Source organism: Mirounga angustirostris, unplaced genomic scaffold (assembly GCF_029215605.1).
Source record: "Mirounga angustirostris isolate CCGP_5_RB_7025 unplaced genomic scaffold, mMirAng1.0.hap1 SCAF_11, whole genome shotgun sequence".
NCBI lineage: Eukaryota > Metazoa > Chordata > Mammalia > Carnivora > Phocidae > Mirounga > Mirounga angustirostris.
Window position 1 is genome coordinate 19,382,177 of NW_026991719.1, and position 23,762 is coordinate 19,405,938.

Here is a 23,762-nt window from a genome sequence, read left to right on the forward strand (position 1 = left end):
AGGAGGGAACCATTTCGAGGGACAAAGACTTCAGAATGAAAAGAGCTTCGCCAAAATGTTAAAGGCTCCCAAGGAGACCTGTCGGTTGGTTTGCCTTCTCTTACTTTTGTCGCTGCGCTGGCGTCAGGGCATACGAAACATCTCTGTTCGCTCCGCGCGCAAAGACCGACTTTAGTTAGGCCTCCTGAGAGGTGCCCACCCACCAGCTGCCGCCAGCTCAGCGGCAAAGAACTGGGCTCACAGTATTTCCCACTGCCGCCGCACACACACCCCCCGCCCTTTCCGCCTTTCCTTCTGCCCCGGCTGAGAGCCACGCAGGGCATCCACCCTGCCATTTAGCACCTCGGCTGCACAGTGGTGGGTGGTTTCCCAAAGCGTGTGCCCTCGCAGCCACTAGCGCTTGCCTCGCCAGTTGCAGGGGCACAAGTCAAAGAGGCTTTTCCCTCCGCGATCATCGTGAATCAGCAAAGCGCTGCAGAGCAGCGGCGTCTCCTCGAGCAGATATTACGATGCTGGGGGAAGGGCACAAGTGGAGTGTTGCAGGGGAATTTCTAGCCCCTCCCAACGTGGCCCTCCCGGGGACGACGATACTGGGGTGGGGGTGGGGGAGGTGTTGGCTGGAAGCTGCTGTTTGAACCTAGGCGCCCGGGGGGAGCCTTTGGAAACAGAGATCGGTGTGAGGGAATAGCAAGGGTGAGCCGGGAAAGTGGACTAGAGTGGATGGGTAGAAGGACCTAGGGAGCAGGCAGAGCAGAGCGGGTGCGCCCCCGGGGTGGGCAGCGCAGCAGTTGCAGGTGCTGCCGAGGGAATGTGGGAAGGAGGGTCTGGTGTGGGGGAAGGGAAGAGAGAAACCAAAAAAGGAGGATTTCCCAGCCAAGGACTTCCTGTTTCTAACGTGCAAGTTCCCAAGTTCAGTTTGAGAAGTGAAGGGCCGTTTGGCATTGGGGAGTCTGGAATGGGAACGTTAGGGGAATACCTCCCTGAATCGCGTTCTCCCACCCATTTCTCTCTCCCTCTCCTCTTGTCCTCTCCTCCTCCTCCTCCTCTCCCTATTCCGTCTTCCTTCAGCTTCAGTATGCTTGTCCATGCTCTGTAGTGCGGACTACACTCCAGGGACCGCGCCTCCAGTCGCCACCGCCTCTCCTTTGACCCTGGGCACTGGGAGGCCAAGCGGGAGCGACAGGAGGCATGGAACGGAAAAACCGAGCACTCGGAGCGCAAAACCTTGCGACCCCTCACCGCGCACCAGTCCCCACCCCCTTAGCCGGACCGAGCGCCTCAGTGGCCCAGACTCCGAGATCTGGCTCGGTTTGAGTTGCAGTGGATGGACCCCGGGGCTTAGAGCGCACAACGAAACGCGCTAAATTGTACCTGTGCGTGGCCGTTCCCGCCGCCGCCGCAGGTCTATCCCGGGCCGGAAGCCGGCGCCCGCCTTCTCGGGAAATTCTCTGGAGGGGGAGTGCGAGGGGAACCACAGTGGCTGCCTGGTAGCTCAAGGCTGGCGCGCACACGCACACGCCCAACTTTGCCGAGACGTCGGCGCCCCCCGGGCTCCCCCGCGCCCCCTGCGGCTCGGCAGGCTCGAAGACCAGTATCTCTCCAGGTCTGAGATAAGGTGTCCCCCACTCCCACACTTGCGTCTTTGAGAATGAGAGGGCGGGTGTTGGAGAGAAGGGGAGTAACGCTACGGATTCCCGGTTCACAAACACTCTACGCCCGCCCGCAGGGGCGCCGGCTCCAGCCCCGCCGCACCAGGTCCCCCAGACCCGCCTGTGACGACAGAGGGAGGAGGAGGCAAGGCGGAGAGCCGGGAGTCCGGGAGCTCTACCGACTGACCATCAGTACCAGCACTTTTGCTACTGGGGGACGGGGTGGGCGCGCAGATTGAGGGGCGCGCAGCAGAACTGCCCAACCCCAATACACTCTGGAGCGACCCTAAATAAGGGCGAGAAGAAAGATTCTCCACAGACGCCTTTTGGGTGGACGTGCCCCAGACGCACACTCGGACCCCGTGGTCCCGCGGCAGCTGCAGTGTTGGGGATAATTTAAATGGCTCTTACTTGAGAGGAGGCGTGATTTCCACGTTCGAGCGTCTTCGCTCCCCACCCCCTCTCCGCACCAGCCAGTGCGCGCCACCACCTGAGCCTGGCGAGAGCCCGGGCGCACGCAGTCTTCAGCCTCCTCCTTTCCGCCTCTGGGGGTACTTGGCTCTGAGCGGGTCCACCCGACGCCCCCAGGGAGAACTCTTTACTTTTTGTTTGGAAAATAGGGGCCATTTCTTTATTCATCTCTGGGTCTCCCCGGAGGAGGACAGGGGAGGGGACGGCGTTCGAGGCGGGCCGGGCCGGGGGAGGGGAGCGCGGGGAGGGGAGGGGACTGGGTGTAGCCTGGAATTCTCCGTCCTCGTGTTCCTAGGCTGGCGCGCAGAGTCTCCCCGAGATAGCGCCGCCGCCGCTCCCCGCGCCACCCCGTCGTTGGCCTTGGGGGTCGGGTGAGTGGGGTCATGACGCGCCGCGGGGGCTGCTCCGGGCCCCTCCCGCGCTGAGCCGGGACGCGGCCCCGCCGCGCGGAGCCCCTCGGGCTGGGAGGCGGCGGGGGGTGGGGAGGGCGCACGGGGTAGGGCGGGGTGGGGGCGGCGCGGAGGCCGCCAGGCTGGGGGGCTCTCTGGGCCGGCGCGGCCGCGGGCAGGAGGGCGTGTCTCCGGCCCGAGGGGACCCTCCCGAGGCGCGGCGCGGGACTCCCCGATGGTGGTGCCGCGGCTCCGGGAGAGCTCCGGGTCTCGCCTCCGCCGCCGCCGCCGCCGCCGCCGTCGCCGCCGCGGGCGCCACCACCGCCGCCGCCGCCGCCGCCGCCGCCCGAGCCCGCGCCGAGCGTGCGCCTCGCCCTCCTCCCGCGCCCGCTCTGCTCTAGGATGCTGCGGCAGGTTCTGCACAGGGGCTTGAGGACGTGTTTCTCCCGGCTCGGCCACTTCATTGCCAGTCACCCGGTCTTCTTCGCCTCGGCGCCCGTGCTCATCTCCATCCTGCTCGGCGCCAGCTTCAGCCGCTACCAGGTCGAGGAGAGCGTGGAGCACCTGCTGGCGCCCCAGCACAGCCTCGCCAAGATCGAGCGCAACCTCGTCAACAGCCTCTTCCCGGTCAACCGCTCCAAGCACCGACTCTACTCGGACCTGCAGACCCCCGGGCGCTACGGTCGGGTCATCGTCACCTCCTTCCAGAAAGCCAACATGCTGGACCAGCATCACACCGACCTGATCTTAAAGGTGAGAGGGGGGCTGGCGCGGGCAGCCTCCGCCGGCGCCGCTGCCGCGGCTGGGCTGGCTCTGCGCGGGGGTCCGGGCTGAGAGCGCCGCCTCTCCCATCCCAGGCGGCTGCCGCAGGGGCTCCCCGGCACCGCGCGCGCCTCGGAGGCCGCCCGGAGCCTCCTAGCCTCCTGGGCGGGGAGCGTCCGGGTCCGGGCCCGGCCCTGCCCTCGCCGCTGTCGCCGCCACCCCGGCAGCTGCTGCAACAGTTGGGGCGGCGGCAGCCACGGTGCTGTGGTCCGTGCGCTTGTTTTGGTCGCAGTGGTCTTGGGGGTGGGGAGGCTTGGGGGTAACTGGGCCAAGAAGGAGCAGAACAAGAGAAGACATTGTAGAAAGTCCTGGTACTTGAAAACAAAATATTACGCTTGGGAGGGGGGAAGGATTTAGAGACCCCTCTTCCCTGTCCCCATTCTTTACCCCCTTCCTCTGACCTTTGGAGTGATTTCAGAAAGGCTGCTCGGAGGGGCTGGGGCCGTGAGGGGGCAAAGGAATGTGAGGCGGGATGGTGAGAAAAATGTCTCCTAACCCCCCCAGAAAGAAGTGTGGTCCCTGGCGAGGACGCGGGGCTGCCCTGCTGCCCTCTTCCCAGAGCGAGGTGGCCATCTCTGTCTTTCAGGGTAGGAAATGGTGTCTGTCGTTCGCAGTTATTTTGTCTTGCACAGGTAGCTCCCCTCTTCCGAAATGCAAAAACTTCTTTGGGAAAACAGGGATTCGACTAATCCACTTTTGTTTGGGTGCATTTGGGCGTGAGGGTGAGGGGCAGAGCCAGAAAGGTGAGGACAGAAGCCCGGCTGTGTGGCCCTAAGAAGAGCACAGGAAACCAAGCAGCTGGTTAGAGGGGGACGCTCGTGGAAACAGGTTGTGCCGTCAGCCGAGGTGGAAATTTGATGTGGAAAGTGAGGTTAATGGTGATAACTTTCAGGAAGTTCCTAAGAAAAGCAGAGGAGCGAGGACTAGAGATGGAAAAGTGGAGACCTTCAGAGAGAAAAGCAAAATTAGGTGAAAATGTTCCATCCAAGTCCCTGGTGGGAATTGTGGGGCTTGTTTACTTGAGGTGCCCCTCTGCGGAGGGCAGGGTACAACCAGTCCCAGCTGGAGCCCTGGGGCAGAGGCATAAAAGGGGCTGGTTTTGTGAGGGTCTCCGGTCCAGATCTGGGATTAGAGGTCGGTTAGATTTCTAGTCCACTTATGCCACGGGGGGTCAGCCAGTGAACCTGGGGAACTCTCTCCTCTTTCCCTTTACAGGTAACCCTCTATATATCCCTGGAGACCAGCTAATTTTCCTATGTTATTTCCTCCCTCTCTCTGTTGATGTGTTACCTATGGGCAATTAGTAATGAGGGGAACCTGACTAGGGACTCAGTGGAATTAGGACCTTCCCACGTTGAGTGGCTTGTGATATTTTAAAAGGCACACACATCATCACAGAACCTTAGTAACAGTGGTCTGGAAATATTGCTTTTCTCATGATTATGCTTCCAACATCGAAGTGAGGGGGTTTTTTTGTTGTTTTTGTGTGTGTGTGTCAATACTCCAGTGAACATATTCTGACACACAGAAAAATACGGTCCCAAATTTCCCCCAAGAAAACACATAGTAGTTTCATCACAGGCTTAAGGAAACTATAATTTAGCCAGTCCTGACAGCTGGAAAGCTGCCCCACGTTTTGATAGATGATCTACTAAATGATGTTTCTCTTTGTATTTTTTTTTCCAAGGTGATGTTTCTACTGGCTTCCCCCCCTCCCCCAACAAACCATCACGCCACTGTGACGGGCACTCACCAGTTACATTCACTCTCAAGGTTAATGAGACATCAACAGGCACATCAGATCTCTTTTCAACAGGATTGTTTCTCTCCTATTTGATTTTGATCTGTTCAGGACACAAAACCGTATTATCAGAGAAAGTTGGGACTGGAGAGAAAGGGAGGCTGTCTTTGCCTCCATGGCTAAAGGGCAACTTTAAAGGACAGCTGTCTTGTCAGTAAATTGTTTTCAGATTCAAGATGGTTTTTCATGTGCTAGGTATCTGGGGAAAATCAAAACCAAGTCAAATAGTGGTCAGAAGCCATTTCAAGCTGATGGCTCTCTGGTCAAATGAATTCATATAATTTATAAAAACTCAGACCTAGGAAACTGAGGGAATTGCCTCCATTTTTTTCTTTCTACATCTAACTCTTATATCCGGACAGTTCTGAGCTGGGGGACAGAAAAATGGACCTCCAGTAGTCATGGTAATGTGAAGTAGGGAAACGAGCACTTATCATAATTTGTCTTTCTTCCCATGAGATGAAGATGTGTCCTTTACAAAAGGTGTCAGGAGTCAAAGAGTCACTGTTTCTGCCCGTACTAGTGTTGTTCTGGTACTTTGCTGCTGGAATCAAGGATAGCCCTGACAGCGAACATTGCACACAGCACCATCCAGCTCCTGCCTATTTGATGGCATCACATTTGAAACGAAGTGGACAAAACATAAGCAGGGTTTTATGAAGGCTTTCTCAGGCCCCGTTACGAAACCAGAGGAAGAACTTTGCAGGGCTGTGTCATTACTCCTCATGGTGCTCTGCGGTTGTACCCATTTTACGAAGGAGATCCTTCTTGGGATATTAGTCCAGTTATTTTCTGAGCAAAAATAGACTGGGAAGGGATGACAACAAAAAATACAAACCCAGGTTGATTTTTTTAAAATACAATTGAGAGTAACACCAAGAAAAAAAATCTACACTGGTCTCATTCGGAGAAGCTTTCTCAAATTTGTGCAGGTGACATGGTTGCCATACTCAGAGTGTACAGTGTAGATTTCCACCACAAACTGTGAGAGGGGTGACTGTCCCTAGCAATGGTTTCCTCTGAGGTCTGCGGGGCAAAGAGGTAATTTGGGGTGAAGGGGGTGGGACCTGATGGTGCTGATAAAAGATCAACCATTAATTTCTGGACATCTTTAAAAGTCTTCGTTTCACTAGAAGATTAAATTTAACTCATTATTATATTTTAACAAAAAATCCATGATGTTCATCTTGGAGCAAATTTCAGAGTAGCTCCTCATGAGCTTTTATAAATCTGTTTCTTCTTGATCACCGAAAATGAAGTGTAAGGAGGTCTTGTTGGTAATTGATCTGGGCTGTGACCAAGACACTACCTGATTTATCCCAGCATCATCCATGTAGAATGAAGAACCAGTTTAGCCCAGTCCTTACAAGAATGATATCACCTTTATACCACACACAGTACGTTTAAACACAGCAAACGCCTCAGGGTAAAAGTGCTGTGATCCCATTTTACAGAGGAGAAATCTGCTCCTTACAAATTCACTGACTTGTCCATGGCAAGAAGACGAGGACAGAAACAGGACAGGACGGGACAGGGTTTTGACCTCCAGTCCAGTACTCTTCACTCTAATTTACTGCCTCCCATACGATAAACTACTCGAATGACTTAAAATGTACATTTTTTAAATCCAAATGAAGTATATTTGACTAAAGTCTCATTCTCGTCTCACAGTGTTGTCTTGACAGTGGTAACTGGATGGTGAGGACATTTTCTTGACTGATTCTGTCTGGTGTCTGTGAAAATCCCCAGAGAGAAACTCTAAATGCCCAAAGTAAAGCATAAGATGTGTGGAATTAGCAATACACAAAGATAGAAAGATAAAATGTTTTACTGGAAAAATCTCTGGATGATTGGGTGAAGCTATTTCCTACTTGAGCAGTGTTCACTGTCCACGTGGAGTCAACCCCGGTGCCTCACACAGTCGCTGGCACATTCTAAACCCTCACTAAGCCCTCACTAACTACTTGTCACATGGACCTGCCCTAGTTTATTCAGACATTTATGTGACGGGTAAAGAAAACTCCATAGAAACTACCTTGAAACGTATTTTCAAAATGACATGTTTTCATTTTTGCAGTTTCTAGGCTTCTCTTTTTCCATGATACCGTTCTTCCTTCCTTGATAACCTCTGTAGTCCTATTAAAACATATTTCAGTTTTCAAATTGTGTAGGGGCATTTCCTTTGTACAACTTCTTCTTCTTCTTCGAAGGAATCCCCTAGGATATTTTATTCCAAACCAATGAGAAGACACATCCTCACTATGCAGACATTCTTCCACTTAGGGGGAATCTCATTTTGTTCAAATAAATACTGACTTTCAATTTTTAAAAAAAAAAACTTTTTATGCTTAAATATGTTAAATAGAACTAAGTTGCAAAACAAGAGTAGCAGCGTTTAACTTGGAGTTCATTAATTCAGGCTTTCCAAGAAGGGCAGCCAAACTGCTGGCTCAGGGTCATGAAGACCTCGTAGCTGGATCCAGATGCCAGTTGTTTCCAAATACTGTCCCAGCACTTGTAGCCACTGCAGGAAGAGCCATCGTTCCTCTCTCTGCAGTCTAAGGGTGGCCAATTCCAGCCGACTTTTGAGCTCAGAAGGTGTGTTTGTATTTTTAAAATATTGTAACAAAACAAAAACAAAGAATATGAGGCAGAGATGGCATGTGGCTCTCAAAGCCTAAAACTATTTATTCTTTGGTCCTTTACGTCAAGAAGTTCCTGTACTGTCTTCCAAACCCCTTTACTGGAGCAATTTCCGGAAGTGAGCACTGTTAAGTCACGTGGAAGGCAGCGGTTCTCCCCGAGGGGTGGTTTTGCCCCCAAGGGGACACGTGGCGACGGCTGGACACATTTTTCCCTGTCAGTACTCGGGGACGGCTGCTGGCATCTGGTGGGTGGAGGTCATGGATGCTGTTAAACATCCTGCAGGCACAGGACAGCGCCCCATAGCAGAGAATTATCTGGCCCCAAACCCTGCTTCAGGGGGTTCCTTTGTGTTTCTCTGGCTTTGTTAGGGCATTTTTTTTCCAGCTGCACTGATTACGTAAAATGAAAAAATACCAAAGAGAAGTTCACATCTTACAGAACTTTGGCTGGAGACAAATACTATGACCTCTTGAGATGTTTTTGAGGGCAGTTGGGCAGAGATCAGATTCTCCAGCGTAATCTTCCCTCTCCCTCACACCTCTGTCCTTTATAGTCTAAACCCCACTGTAGAGGAACCCAAGAAACCCAATGCAGTGTAGCTGCCTGGATGGCAAAGCTGCTCCGTTGCCGCTGGCCTTGAGACCTGTAGGGATGGCCGTAGCCGGCAGGCCGGACCCACAGCTCTAACAGTCGTCTGCTGGGCCAGGCTCCTCCCGACCGCGTGTAAGGCCCCACCGGGAGCCGTGACCTGCTGAGGAGGCGGGAAGCTGTGCTTTGTTGCCTGGTCCAACTGCTTGGCTTTTCGGAACACAAAACGAAAAAAGAGCTTGCATCCAAGGAGCAGTGGGCCAAAGACCCCTGGGTTTGGAGGCCACCTTAAAGGTCATCTTTGCAGATGCTGACACTGGAATCTGCTCTTAGCATCTCAGGGTGCTTTTTCTGGTGACAGGTGCCATGGCCACTGGAGCAGCCCAGTCCCTTCGGTGAGCTACATGAGTGGCAGGTACTCTGAGAAAAGATGGAGGCCGAGCCTGAAAGGGCAGCGTTTATGCATCTCCTGGGCCAGCCACAGGCCTTTTGCATTTCATCTGTGCACTAGGGGAAAATTAAGGAGAGACTGAGATCACTATTCCTTCTCCTTACATTTCATAGACGGTGCATCCCAGTAATCCAAGCACGGTATCAAGCTAGGGTTGTCTGCCTTCACTGCACATTTCAGTGGTGTGAGTGGTATCCTCAAATGGCCACCCTGCTTGTCTCCTTTAGATTTGGGGAGCAGTCTCTTACTTCCCCATGCAGATGACCACTGGGGGCAAATTTGGGTAAACTGTTCATTTAAACTGAAATGTAAAAATAAAGCCGTAGCGGGATAGGAAGCCCACCTTTTTAATGATGCATAGTATCTTGATAGATGCCCTATTAGAGTAAGAGAAGCCTGGTCTTAAAAAATTAACACAAAAACTGAACCTCTCCGGACTCGCCAGACTTACAAACCTCGCAAAAAGAACAGATGAGCATTTAATGGGTGACTCCTTCCGCTAAGAGAAGGAGAAGGAAGCTAAGAGAAGTTCTTTGATTCCTGCCTGAGAGGGCGCAGCATCCCTTGGCACAGGAGCTAGGGAGGTGCAAGGTGCTGGGGAATCTGATCAACTCTGACTTCGTGAGACGTTCCATCTGGTACCTGACTTTGGGGCTCAGTGTGAGCCCCAAGTGATACTTGAGATAGGCTTGACGCAGACCTTTGAAGTCACCTGCTTGGCAGCACATCACAGCAAGCAGGCCTGTCTGCGGGGCTGCCTGTACTGCTGCCACATGCCCGGAAGGCCGCAGAACTTCCGAGGACTCCTGCCAGACTGATTTAATGACCAGCGGGGGAGGTGAGTAATCGCTAACCTTTAGCAGACAAAAAAAAAGGAAATCAACACCAGTTGTTACCTGATACGGGAAGCCCTAAATAATGTGTCGTGCCTTCAACTTCAGAATTCATATTTTGAACAAAAGGAGGCAATGAGGGAAGAGGGAAGCTCTTTTTATCTTCTTGCTCTCTAAGAAATCCTCCTGAGAATATTGTTTCTGGTATTTTGAAAGATCCCCATTGTTAGGTCTTCCACTTTAAGTTTAACTTCTGGGTTCCAAGTAGAGTCGAGATGAGGATTTTCATGCAAGCAGATACCTTGGGAGGTGATATCCAAAAATCCCGGTAAGAATGTGGGGACATGAAACGGGGTGGCGGGCAGCCAGTCAGGGGAGCCAGGTGTCCACTGCGGGCTCTGAGACATACTGGGGCACACACGTCCAAGTTTCCCACCTGTGGGTGAAGACGCCAGCTATTTATTCCCCAACTCTCCAGCCACCATCAGTCAATCGAGCTGCACCTGGGGCACTAAATAAGCCTCTGACAATTCCAGACGCTCTATGTGCCCCCTTGAATCAGAACTGTCCTTGTTGCATTATGAAAGCCTCAGGCGAAGAGCTGCAGGTGTTTCTAGTAAGAGGACTTGGCATGCGGAGGGGAGGGGGCCCTGAGAGCGTCCGCCCCACAGGTCTGACCCCCATCTAGGGTTACACGTCTCGGAGCTTAGGGCTCACATCCCTAGGCCATGTTCCTCCCTTCACTCAACAAAATGGCCATGACTACATCTCCATGAAGCTACAGGCAAGAATGATCCAGCAGAGCTGTTTCGTTACTCTTGAATTCGAAAACCCGTTTTCATTTTCAGGTCCTCCACTGGATGGTGGTAAAGGTGATTCCCAACAGGGCTTGGGCACCACCAGGACTGGGGGTTTTCTATGCCAAACCCCCAGGTCTGAGGGGCCCCGATCCAGCCCCTCTTCATGAATACAAGTCCGCAGGCTGCTTCTCATAGCTCCATCTGCACACAGGGACTCTTGTTGCTCTCCTCCCTAGAAATGCGTTCACTCCTTACTTCGGGTCCAACTCACATGCTTCCTACTTTGTAAGGCCTTCCCACATTCATGGCTCCTTCCCTCCCTTAAGTCTATCTGGCTTTCAGTCATGTCCACATGCCTTAATGCTTAACTATACATTATTATATAATCCACTGTATTGTCGCCTGATATTTTCTCTTAAATAAGACCATAAGCTCTTCAAGGGCAGGAACAATGTCTCATATTCCCAGATTTCTCCCAGAACCTAGCATAATGTGGAGTGTGCAGCAGGTAGTTAATAAATTACTGCCAGTTGATGGTTTATAGGATGGAAAATGTGCTCTCCCTTCCCTATTGATTTATTTTGGTCACACTAGAACTGCTAATTTCTCAGCATTGAAGGTGAGATTCCTTTGCCCATTTTTCCATGGGCACCACGACTTTGCCAAATACCACAAAGGATTTGAGACAAATCCTAATTGTCTCAAGGAAAAAAAATGCATCTCGGCTATAGGATGATCACTATAAGCACTCAAAAAAAAATGTTTGTGATACTCAATACACCTTACTTTTGTGAGGTTCGCCTTATAGCCTCTTGTTTTTGTTCTTGTTTTGGTTTGGCATCTAAGCGAGTGGTCATACTGAGTAAAAGAGGAATTGCTCTTGGACTCTTTTTAAGAGTCCAGTCACCTGGACACCTTGTGAAAATACAGGTTCTGCTTCAGCCCAGGGTGGGGCTGCAAGTCTGGATTTCTAACAAGCTCTCAGGCAACGCTGCTGGGCAGTAGAGCGCATGCTGAGTAGCAAGGCTCGGACTTACCTGTTGTGAACAGAACGCTGGATTTGGAGTCAGGGAAACCAAGCTCAAGTCCCAATTTCCAGAACTCCGTGACTTTGAGTAAGTTGCCGACCCTCCCTGAGAAACAGGTTCTTCACCCACACTGAGTGTAATAGCGTCCTGTGCACCCACTTATGGTAAGGATGCACTGAGATAAGGTACATGACGGCTCTGTGTAACCACAGCCTTCTGTAGGGTATGTGATCGTTATTGCTCTTGGCCTTGAAAATGACTGTCATTCCTTCCTAAGTGCCAACTCCCCCAGAGCCATTGTCGCCTGTTGAGTAAATAACACATCTAAGCTTTTTTTTCCCCCCTTTGATCCAGCAGGCCATAATGGGTACTCAATCTCCATTCTTAATACTCAGATTGGCAATTTGTTGGTTTTTAATGACTCCATTTGGGTCGTAACAGATGATTGGATTCATCCTACTTCTGAACATGCAGCTCCTAAGTTCTTAGGCAGGCAGAGCTGTCAGTTGGGTGGACTGCATTTTGCCTCCTCGAGGTGGTTTCTTGGGGTTCAGAACCTCATCTTCATGGTTGACAGGGCTTCACACACAAAGGAAGCCTTCACTTCCTGCCCAGGAAAGTGTCTTTGGAATTAAAAGCTCTGGGAGGCTGTGGGCTCCTGCTTCAAGGTTCCCTTCACCACTCCTCACAGCATGCCAGACAGGGATTCTCCAGCTACTTAGGTGAGAGAGTTGATAACTCTCCTCTCTCACTTAATTTACATGACTACAGTGTTTCCCTGAGAAATCTTGCCGACATAAGTAGATCTGCAAGCACTTCAAAGGGAAAGTGCCCTCAGAATTGCCAGAGATCAGGAAAACCAGGCAAAGTGATAATTGTAAAGCCCTTTGAAACTGTGAAATGTAAAATTTTGCTGACTGGGGGTTTTAATCATTTAGGTCAGTGCATTTCCCCACCTTCCCCTTTCTAAAATTTCTTTTTATGGGGTTATAAAAGAAATCTATAATTATTTAGGATCAAAATCAAATCCACCAAAGAAAATCCCCCCTGCCTACCTGGTTCTCTTTGCCAGAACTCTTCAAATGGATCCAACCTCAGTGTAAGTGAGGATTAGCACTTCTTCTCAAATTTGAATATGCTTTCGAATTCCCTGGGAATTTTATTAACATGCATATTCTGATTCAGAGTAGGTCTGAGACAGCAGGCCTAAGATCCTACACTTCTAACAAGCTCCCAGGGCTGCTGCTGCTGGTTTGAGAACCATGCTGACTACAGCAGTGGCTTAGTGGACCCGAGGAACCTTTGTGTTTCCTAATTACTCAGTGCCATTGAATTGCTTCCATACTGTAAGGGAGTGGCTCTCCAGCTTGAGCGGGTATCCCCTGGAGGGCTTGTTCCAACACAGATTCTGGGTCTCACCCGAGTTTCTGATTCTGTAGGTCTGAGGTGGGGCCTGAGAATTTGCATTTCTAACAAGTTCCCAAGGTGATGCTGTTCCCATTGGCCCAGGGAACACATTCCGAGAGCCACTTCTATAAAGCATCTTGGTAATTAGCTGCCAGGTGTAATTCCAGAAATACAGTCTCCCTCTCTGTGGAACCTGGCCCACAGGTATAAGCAGGGTGCAAGATATATTTGCTCAGCAGTTAATTCTGAATGATGCTGCAACAGCTATTGTGCAAATGCTACTTCGTAAGTGTGAACCTTTTAAGTTTGCAATTTAAGGCAAGCGTATTGGACAGAGGGGCCTGCTCTGTTGCCTGTTTGGGGTTTTTGGAAAAGGGGCTGAGAAGAAGAAAGGACAGTCTGAGATGGAGTGGGGGCAGGGGAGACATAAGCCCCCTACCCACACGTACGCTGTAGATGTTGTTGGTACCATCACCGTGTGATTGCCGAAGTTTCCTTTTTCCAGAGACTTCCCACACGGGGTCACCTGCCATTTGCTTTTGCAGAAACTTTCTTTTACATCAAACCAGAAGGCACAGTGGGTACAAACAGGAGCTGCATGTTGTGTTTTTGAGGCAAGGACCCAGCTCTGTGGTTGCCAGAGGCGAGGTGTCCCCAGGGAGGGCCCAACAGCTACTGTTCAGTTTCAGCTACTGTCTGATGTCAGTGCTGTTAAAGAGACGGAAAGTAGAGCTGGAGTGAACTTCAGTAAGTACTGGTTTGGGCATAGTGGAATAAGCACTGCAGAACCCCCAGGTTCTGTGTTTGAGGCTGTGAACCGTTAACGTGTCCTTGATCAAGTCGCTTAACCTCTCTGGGGTCTCAATTTTCTCACCCATGAAATGGGATCAGCAACATCATCATCACAGGGTTGGAAGACAAAAGGAGATACGTGTGTGAACAAAATTCATCAAGTGAAATATGCCTAAGGCCACACTAATCTCACAATTCCTGCACTGAATACACGTTTGTCCAGGGCAAGAGAACAAGCCTCTGGGGATTCCTAGGGGAAAAGAGTAAGTGGCTTAGTTGGTTGACATGTTTCATACCACCATTTCCTTTTGTAAAAAGTTCCTGTAGAGTCAGTGGCTACCTTTTATGAAGCAGAAGCTTTGCTGACATGGCTTCATACTCTTAGATAGTGTAATACTGCATCGGTCTATATTTTTACTTTGAAAGACCCAAGGAGAATAAAAAATAGCCTATCTGTTCATCCACTGTTGACACTTCTAAAGCCTTAGACCTGCACTGTCCAATTCAGAAGCTACTGGCCACATGTGGCTACTTGACTTAAATTTAAGTTAATATAATTAGAAATTCATTCCCTCAGTTGCAGTAGCCACTTTCCAAATGCCCCATAGCCACAAGTGCCTGTAGTGGACAGAACAGGTAAAGCACATTTTCACCATCAGAGAATGTTCTATCCAACACTGCTGCTTTTCACAGATAAAATAACTGATACATCCTATGGCTTAACTAATAAGCAGGGGAATCAGGATTCAAACACAGGACTGGCTTGTAAAACATCATTTAAAAACAACTATACCAGATTGCCTCCATGAAATACAGAAATAGATGAGTGAGGCATGACCTCGGTGTCTGATGGCCTCGAGGCAGTATTTCAAACAGTAACAGAGTAAGGGGGAGAACCTTCAGTTTCCGCTTCAACATGTTAAGAGTTTGGAAGTTGTCGCTCCCATCTATACACTGAGAAAAACATAGACAAACTGAAAATCAATGACTTCTCTTGGACACATCAGAGAACTGAGGTCACAGGGAAACTGTCATCCCAAAATCTGTAGAGGCAGGCACATCCATACAGACATAGACATAATCTGCTTACCTGAAGCAGAAGGCTCCGGTAGAAACACTTAAATGGTAATTTTGATAAATTGATGGAGCCTGAGTGTGGACTAGCATGAGAGTGAGAGACTCCTGGGAGCTGCAGTCACTGTCTTTATAGGGGAAGGAATCAGGAGACTCACATCTTCTTGGGCTTCATCTCCAGAAACCCCACCAGATTCCCAAGGTGAAGATCTGGTAGGGAGAGGTGGAAGAATAATCACTGTGAAATCCACCCAGTCTTCTCCATAACAAAGGCCTACTCTCTAAAGAAGAGGATTTTGCTAGAGTGCAATTCTTAAACTTTGTCCTAGGTTCCTCCCCACTGAAGCCCCTTTCAGCCTTCCTGTCTCACCTAAGTGGGGGGAAAAGAGTCCACAGATGTCAAGACTTCAAGGAAATAGACTAGAAGTGCTACATCCAGGGATGGAAGTCGGGGGGGGCAGGGGCTATACCACTGGAGAAATATTTGTGGAAGTCATAGCCCCAAAACACAGGCCCACTTAAAGACTGAGATTTCATCAGGAGATTATTATATAGCATTTTCCCTCCCTAAATCTTACCACCATATCAATAAGGTTCCAGGATAATAATAGTGGATTACAGCTGCAAGATATAAACTGTCTGAGAAGGAGTACTTAGGGAAGCCCAAAGTCAAGAGGATAAACAAAGACAATGACAATGGAGGAATTTGAAGCTTCTGGTACATATAGCCCCAACAAACATTAAATACACCCCAACTCCTAGAGGGACTTAAGTCCTCATTGTAAAGGCCCATTCACCTCAGTTAGCATTAACTGATAAAACATGCCCAGCTTTGGAAAAGAAAATTACAAGGATGCCAAAAGAAAATAAATACAGTCTGAAGAGACAAAGGAGCACTGGTACCATACTCAGATATGACACAGATGTTAGAATTATCAGACAGGAAATTTAAAATAGCTATGATTAATGTGTTATGGGCTTTAATGGAAAAAGTAGACATTAACAACAAAGAGATGATATAAGTAGAGAGATAGAAACCTTCAGGATGAATCAAAAGGAAATGCTAGAAATTGAAACTGTAGCAGAAATGAAGAATGGTTTTGATGGAATTATCAGTAGATTCAACACAATCCAGGAAGGAATCAGTGAGCTTAAGTATAAGGTAATAGAAATTTCACAAACTGAAGGACAGAGATACAAGAGTGGAAACACCCCAGAACATACAAGAATTGTAGGATAATATCAAAAGGTATAATATACACACAATTAGACTGTCAAAAGGAGAAGAGAGAATGCAGCAGAAAAAATATTTGAAGTAATAATGACCAAGAACTTCCCAAAATTAATGATGGACACTAAATTACAGATCCAAGTAGCTCAGAGAACACTAAGGAGGATAAGTACCCATAAAGCCACACTTAGGCATATCATATTCAAACTAGAAAAGAACAAAAACAAAGAGGAAATCTTGAAAGAAGCCTGGTGTGGGGGGCAGGGGAGGAGACACTGTACATATAGAGAAACAAAAATAAGAATTATATCAGACTTCTCATCAGAAACCACACAAGCAGGAAGACAGTGGGGTGAAATAAAGAGTTGAAAGAAAAAAAATCTCACCAACCTAAAATTCTGCATCCAGCAAAACTATGCTTCAAAGTGCAGGAGATGCAAAAAATTTCTCAGATAAACAAAAACTGAAAGAATTCACTGCCTGCAGACCTGTCCTGCAAGAAATGTTCTTCAAGGGCGCCTGGGTGGCTCAGTTGGTTAAGCGACTGCCTTCGGCTCAGGTCATGATCCTGGAGTCCCTGGATTGAGTCCCGCATCGGGCTCCCTGCTCGGCGGGGAGCCTGCTTCTCCCTCTGACCCTCCCCCCTCTCATGTGCTCTCTCTCTCTCTCATTCTCTCTGTCTCAAATAAATAAATAAAATCTTTAAAAAAAAAAAAAAGAAAAAAAAAGAAATGTTCTTCAGGCAGAAGAAAAATTACATGGGTCCAAAACTCCTATCTACTAAAGAAGAGTGTTAGAGAAGGAATAAAAGGTGAAATAAAGTCTTTTTAGTTTTCTTTTTCTTAATCTAAAAGATAACTATTTAAAGCAATAATAGTAATAACATTATGTGATTAGAACATATAGATTAAGTGGAATGAATGTCAGCCATGTCACCAGGGACAGGAGGGAGGAATTGGAAATACTCTATTATAACCCAACTGTACTACACATAAAGCATTACAGTATTATTTGAAGATGAACTTAGATTAGGTATAAATATATAGTGTTAAGTACTAGAGCAACCACTAAAATTTTTTTTGAAAGAAGTAAGGTTGATATACCAAGGGAAGAGATAATACAGAATAACTTAAAATTCTCAATTAAAACCAGATAAGGCAGAAAAAGAAGGGGGAAAATAAACAAAGGCAACAAATAGAGAACAGCTACAACCACAGTAGATATTAATCCAATTGTATCAGTAGTTACTTTAAATGTGAATGGTGTTAAATATGCCAATTAAAAGACAGTGACCCAGAGGGGACCAAGAAAAAACAAGACCCAACTCTATCTTGCCTATAAGAAACCCACTTTAAATAGAAAGACTGAGACAGGTTAAGAATAAATGGATAGAGGAAGCTATACCATGTTAACGCTAATCAAAACAAAGCTGGAATAGCTATATTAATTTCAGATGTGGCTGACTTTGGAGCAAGGAAAATTATCAGGAATAAAGAAGGCATTACATAATGATAAAGGGATCAATTCTCCAAGAAGATATTAAATCCTAAACATGTATGCACCTAACAACAGAGCATTAAAATACATGAGGCAAGAACCCATAGAACTGAAAGGAGAAAGAGACCCACTCTTATAGTTGGAGCCTTCAACGTTCCTCTGTCAGTAATTGACAGGGCAAACAGGCAGAAAGTCAGTAAGTATACAGATGACTTGGACAGAAGGAAGGGGCAGGATGTTTAATAATCTGGGGAGAGTCATGATTTAATTTTTATAAGGATAGCTCTTATAGAAGTGTAGGGGTTAAGTTGGAGAAGCAAGATACTGGAGATAGGTAGATCCCCTCCTCCACCCAGAGAACTTTCACTTCAAGTCTGTAAGCAAGAGGCTTTGAATAAGATAGCTATAGGAGCAAAAAGGAGATAGATTAGACCACCATTTTCCAAAATGTGTTTTAGGAAAGTTTCCTTTGATGTTGCAAAAAAAAAATTGGGGTTCTGTGACAAAATAACATTGGGAAACAATGTTTATGGTATCTACATATCAGAGCCCCCACAGTGAGTGCACATTAACATATCAAAGGCTTTCAAAGGAAATCTATTTAACTCTGTCCTGCTCAGCATTTCTCAAGTTTATTTGGTCATGGATACTTTTTACTTTTTTGGTGACCCCTATTAACATCCCAAGGAACTAATATGCTTCAAAACACATGGAAAATATTATCCCTAAAATAGGGAGGTGGAATTAATAGGGCTTGAGGTTCATTGGATGTGTGAGTAAACAAAGGGGAAAAACGTGACATTGGCCTAGAGGTTTCCCACCTGGGTGAGTAGAAAGAGGACGCTGTAAACCATAATAAGAAGCGGGTGGGAGAAAAATCTGGAAGAAAAGATTCTCCTGTTGGATATATACCAGTTGGAGAGGTGAGGCACTGATGTGAACCAGTGATTGGACAGCATAAATGTGACAAGCCAAACCATGGCAGTGGAATTCATTGCCTAAGAAGAGTGCATTTGAATGTGAAAAAAATCAGAAATGCCAGAGACAGAATCTTGAGTAATATCAGATGTACAAGGTAGGCAAAGGTAGAGGAGTCAGACAGATGCTGGATAGCCAGGTTAAGAGGTAGGAGGAGAGAAGAAAGTCGTGTCATGGAATTCATCATGGCAGAGAGGCAGAGTTTAAGTCAAACCATACATATTTATTGAGCACCTTTGTTTGCCAGGCATATAGTACAGGATGCAGCAGTGAAGAAAGCACACCCATGCTTTAATGGAGCCGACTGGATTCCCCTTGAAAAGCTCAACATGCTTAACCATCTTAGATATTTTTAAAGTATTACTTTGACCCCACATTATTGCCTTAACTGTATCTGCTGGGAGTTTAGGTAAGTGAGGACTGAAAAGTAGCCATTGGATGTACATGCTTAGAAGTCATTGTTGAGTTTTGGTTGAGTGCTGGGCTAGAGTCTAGTCTGGAGTGGTTTGAGAAGTGAGTGGGAGGTGAGGAAATGAAGTTAGCAAGCATGAATCACTCTCTGAAGTGTAGTTGGAGACAAAAAATGTAAAGAACTCTTTACAGAAGGGGAGATGTGGCAGAAGCTGGAAGTGAAGTGGGGTCACCGAGGCCTTTTTTGTGTTTTTTTTTTTTAACATGGGAAAGACATGAGTGTATTTCAAAGCTCATGCGAAGGAACTAGTAGAAACAGAGGGCATGTTAGAGGAGATTAACAAGACTGGGAAGAAGGAAAGGAAAGCCAGAACCCAGTGGAAGAAATGGATCTTAGAGGGAGGGTCATGGCCTTGATTTCCACAGGGTGAGAGAATAGAAACAGATAGATGTGGAAATTTGTATGTGGTGATAGCAAGTTGAAGGCAATTTCTAAATGATGGCTTGGGGTTTTCTCAGCAAGACAGAAAACAAGGTCGGTAGCCGAAAGTGCATCTTGTCAAGTGCTAAAGAAAGTGAGCATTTGTCTAATATCCATGGGCTTGGAGGGCAATTGACAAGGCAATGAGGTAGTAACTGGTAGTAAATTGGAAGCCATCTCTTTAGCAGAATTTGGGTTTGAAAACGGAAGAGTCTCACCTTCCCTTTTGTCTCAAGATGGGCAAAGTATAGAGAAGAAACTGAAGTGAAAGGCAAGTTGAGAGAGTTCACACTGGATACTTCTAAATTTCAGAAAAACAAAGTGGGTTATGTGGAAAGAAGGGTTTCTTTTTTTTAAAAAAGATTTTTATTTATTTGAGAGAGAGAGAGAGAGATTGAGAGAATGAGTGGGAGGAGGGGCAGAGGGAGAAGCAGACACCCTGCAGAGCAGAGAGCCCAATGCAGGACTCAATTCCAGGACCCTGGGATCATGACCTGAGCCGAAGGCAGACGCCTAACTGACCGAGCCATCCAGGTGCCTGAAAGAAGGATTTCTTAGCTGCAAAAGTTGGTTGGCATTTGGATGACTCATCAGAGGAGACTGACATGACCTAGAATGGTTCAAATATGGGTTGAGACTGTGAACTCCAAGGGTGACATAGTCTTCAAATTCCATCACATACCTAAGTGGTTGTCAAGCCTGACTCCATGGTAGAATCACTGGAGGGATTCACACATACCGTGCCTCGGTCTCACTCCCATAGGCTCTCATTCTATGTGTCTGGTAACAGGGTGGCCTCCTCCACATGTGGTCCACAGACTGGCAGCAACAGCAGCTGCATCCCCTGGCAGAATCCCAGGCTCCACCGAGACCTACTAGATCAGGGTCTGCATTTTTATAAGATCCCCAATTGATTTGTGTACACATGAAAATCTGATAAATGCCGGACTAAAGCATGGTCTAGAGTGGGGCCAGACATGGGCACTTTTTTAAAGGTCCCCCAGGAACTTCTGTGCAACCACAGTTGAGAACTGCTGCTACATAGAAAAAGAGATATTTTTAAACTGTATTTAGCCCATGTGATAAACGTCATAACATTCTGTGTGCGTGCCCACACATACAAACATGGAGAAATCCAAATAAGACCTGTAGTTAATAGTATTGTGCCAAAGTCAGTTTCATGGTTTTGATCATGTGCTATGGTTATTTAAGAAATTATCATTAGGGGAAGCTGGGTGATGGATACATGGGAACTCTGATCTATATTGGCATCTTCTTGTGAGTCTTAAATTATTTTAAAATATAAAGTTAAAAAGAAAGCATTTTAAGCTGAGAGAGCCTGCCTAGGATGAGGAACAGCTGTTCTCCATCATCATCTAAGAAATAAACAGGCTCCGTCATTCATTCGGAAGGGAGCCATTGGAGGATTTAAAGCAGAGGGATGACAGGTTTGAATTTGTGTTTTGGAAAAATAAATCTGGTGGCAGTTTGGAGGACTGACTAAAAGCAAAAAAAAAAAAAAATGAGTTAGGAAGCCATGTCTGTTGTCCAGATAGAGTATCAGGGCCAGAACCAAATCAGGAGCAATGGAAATGGAACCCAAGAGGATGGATCTGCGAGCTTTGGGAGGTGAAATCAACAGGATTTGTCGAGCGACTCAGGGATTGTCAACGTTGGCTGCGTGTATAGGCCCCTGGGAAGCTCTTTACAATACAGATGCCTGAGCCCTGGCCAAGAGGTTCTCGGATTCCAAGGAGTGAGGCTGGGCCCAGGCTTCTGGGTTCCTAGCGCTCCACAGGTGGTCCCCAGTGAGCAGGGTTGAGAGCAGCCGGCTCCGGCTGAGGAGGCGGGAAGCGCAGGGGAAACCTCACAGGTTTTCCATGCAGTCCTGCCACTCACCAGCAGAGAGGGGGAGGAGGCAGCCAAGAGACAGCAGGATAAATCAGGGAGGTAGCCCTTCCTCTTCCACTTGCTGTATGTTGAGTAAAATTGTAAAACTTGCGAATTAAAGTGTATAAATCCATAATCCTTGCAACCTAGCTATCTTCTCGTCTCGTGGCTTATCTAAACAAATCTGTTTTTAAATGAAAATAAAACCTTAGTTCAGTTGTTTGTGTCATCTAAACATCACCTCAGCTTATTAAAAACAACTTTGTGTTAACGCCAAATTTTGAAACATTTATATAAGCAAAGAAATCTTCAGGAGGCTGGGGCTAAATGCTTTGGGAACAAGGTGAAATTCCTTGTTTTTACTGCTCCTGGTCCCTCTGCAGATTCTGGAAAGCCCCTCCCAACCTCTCTCCTTTATCCACCCAGATACTCTTTCCATCTTCCTCCACCCAAGTCTTTCATGTTGTGTTGGTTGGTTTTTGCTCCTGGGACGCCGTGTTTTGGAATCCATCCTAACTCTGCAACAGATGCGGACTGTGGTCCTTGGCCCCGCCCTCCTGGGGCAGCAGGCACATGGGGCCTCTGAAGTCAGCACTCTCTGCTAATAAAGCCCCAGATGGCATGGAAGGTGTTCTGGGAGCCTGCACCATGCTTTCAGAGCCGCAAGTGGGAAGCAGCCGATGGCTAATGGATTGTCTTTTACAGGGTGACCTGCCAAAGCCTCCAGTCTCCGCTCATAAAAACAATCTGGGGTTTCCCTACTGAGAGTTGCTTGCTGCCTATTGGGAGCTGTCTTTATAAAGTTGTGTGCAAAGCACCGTGAAAATGCTTCCATTTCAAAATGGTCTGCTCTTTAGCATTTCAATTTTCCCTTTTAAGGGCAGTTTTGCCCATTTTTTAACTTAAAAAGATAAGTTACAAAACCTGATCATAACCATTATAAAAACACATAAGCACATCACAGAGTTTAACGATTCTTTTAAATGGTTAATGTGAAAAAAAATGTTAAGGTGGGGGCGCCTGGGTGGCTCAGTCGTTAAGCGTCTGCCTTCGGCTCAGGTCATGATCCCAGGGTCCTGGGATCGAGCCCCACATCGGGCTCCCTGCTCTGCGGGAAGCCTGCTTCTCCCTCTCCCACTCCCCCTGCTTGTGTTCCCTCTCTCACTGTGTCTCTCTCTGTCAAATAAATAAATAAAATCTTTTTAAAAATGTTAAGGTGGCATTTACAAGGATACTTCTCTGTTCCAGGTTCTTCTATTCCACCTCAGCTTCTACTAGCTATGTTATTTACAAGGTAACAGAGTAACACCTAAGCTCATCCACTTCTTAAATGAATCTAAACTTAGTTTGCAATCTGCAGGCTTGTTTATATTGATTCTGATGAAGCTACTAAAGCTTGGAAAAGGAAGAGTGGAAATGATAGACTGAGAGTTTAAAAATCTCTTTATTCCTAATTCTAATGTCTTGTTCTTTCTGGAGCTGCATATATTAATATCTGCCTGTGTATTCCCCTGAGGGCTGGGCTGGAAAAGCATTGCTATGCTATTTGGTTTTGTGTGTAAATTGCCACAACATCTTTAACTTTCGACATAAAAGTACATATATACTCATTGTAATGGTCATCTTTTCCAATCTGTTCCGGTTCCCCTTGTTTGTCTGCCTTTTTGTTTGGGTTGCTTTTCCCCCCGAGTCTTCGCAAACTGGCTAGTACTGCTGCCCAGTCCAGTCAGTGACAGTCTTTAAGCAGGTTTCAGGACACAGATGCATGCCGGTGATGGCAAGGTGACTGGACGAGAGTTTGTTGGTTTGTCCAGAACTCTGTCTTGAGTACTGTGTGCTACACGGTGCTGGGAGGAGGGAATGTAACAAAGAATAAGGCTCAAAGAGCTGAAAGAAGGCGTCCTTATAACGTGGCAAGTGATGACAGACGTGTCCCCATACAGGGGACCAGGGAGGACCTCATCTGCTTTTCCAGGGCAGGCTTCCTGGAGGAGGTGATGTGTGAACCAGGCCCATCACTCCTTGCAAGTCCTAACTCCTGGAAGGGAGGGCTGGGGACCCGGACTGGACTGCTCACTCGGCAGCCCTTCCCAACACAGCCCGCTTCTTAGGGCTGCTGGCCTGCAGCCGCTTCTCCTCAGAGGACGGGCCTCTAAAAAGTGCCCAGCAGATCCTCCCTGGCTCACATTAAATAAGGCACGGCAGAACGTCGTGATAGCAAACCTTGCTGTTGCGCCTTCCACAAAAAGACACATGCTGCTTCTCACAAAGAATGAAACCCTCACATCAAGAGACAGGCAGTTGCTCTATGACCAGAACACCACTAGTCAGCCAGGAAGAAAAGAATATGGGCTTTCCAGGCATTAAATGAAAACCATCATTGTCTCATGAATAGCAACCCATGGGCGAAAGTGCCAGCTACACTTTCTGACTGAGGTGGGGAGAGGTTCCACCATTTACTAAGAACCTGTCATGTGCTCTTCTGTCAGGCGCGCTCTCTCCATTGTCTCATTCAGAACTCAC

At 47.6% G+C, this 23,762-nt stretch overlaps 1 protein-coding gene across 2 annotated transcripts in view; it reads left to right on the forward strand.

Annotated features, from left to right (window-relative positions):
• The first annotated feature begins 2,142 nt into the window (after positions 1–2,142).
• PTCHD1 (patched domain containing 1) overlaps positions 2,143–23,762 on the forward strand; it is a 52,439-nt gene continuing 30,819 nt past the window's right edge. Inside the window, exons 1-2 of one of the 2 annotated variants that reach the window (XM_064573867.1) lie at positions 2,143–2,491; positions 2,911–3,262. In XM_064573867.1, the coding sequence (XP_064429937.1) occupies positions 2,912–3,262 (351 nt within the window). In that variant the 5' untranslated portion in view covers positions 2,143–2,491; position 2,911. Of the gene's footprint in view, positions 2,492–2,831; positions 3,263–23,762 lie in introns of those variants that run through there. The other variant, XM_045875956.2, reaches the window with a different exon arrangement.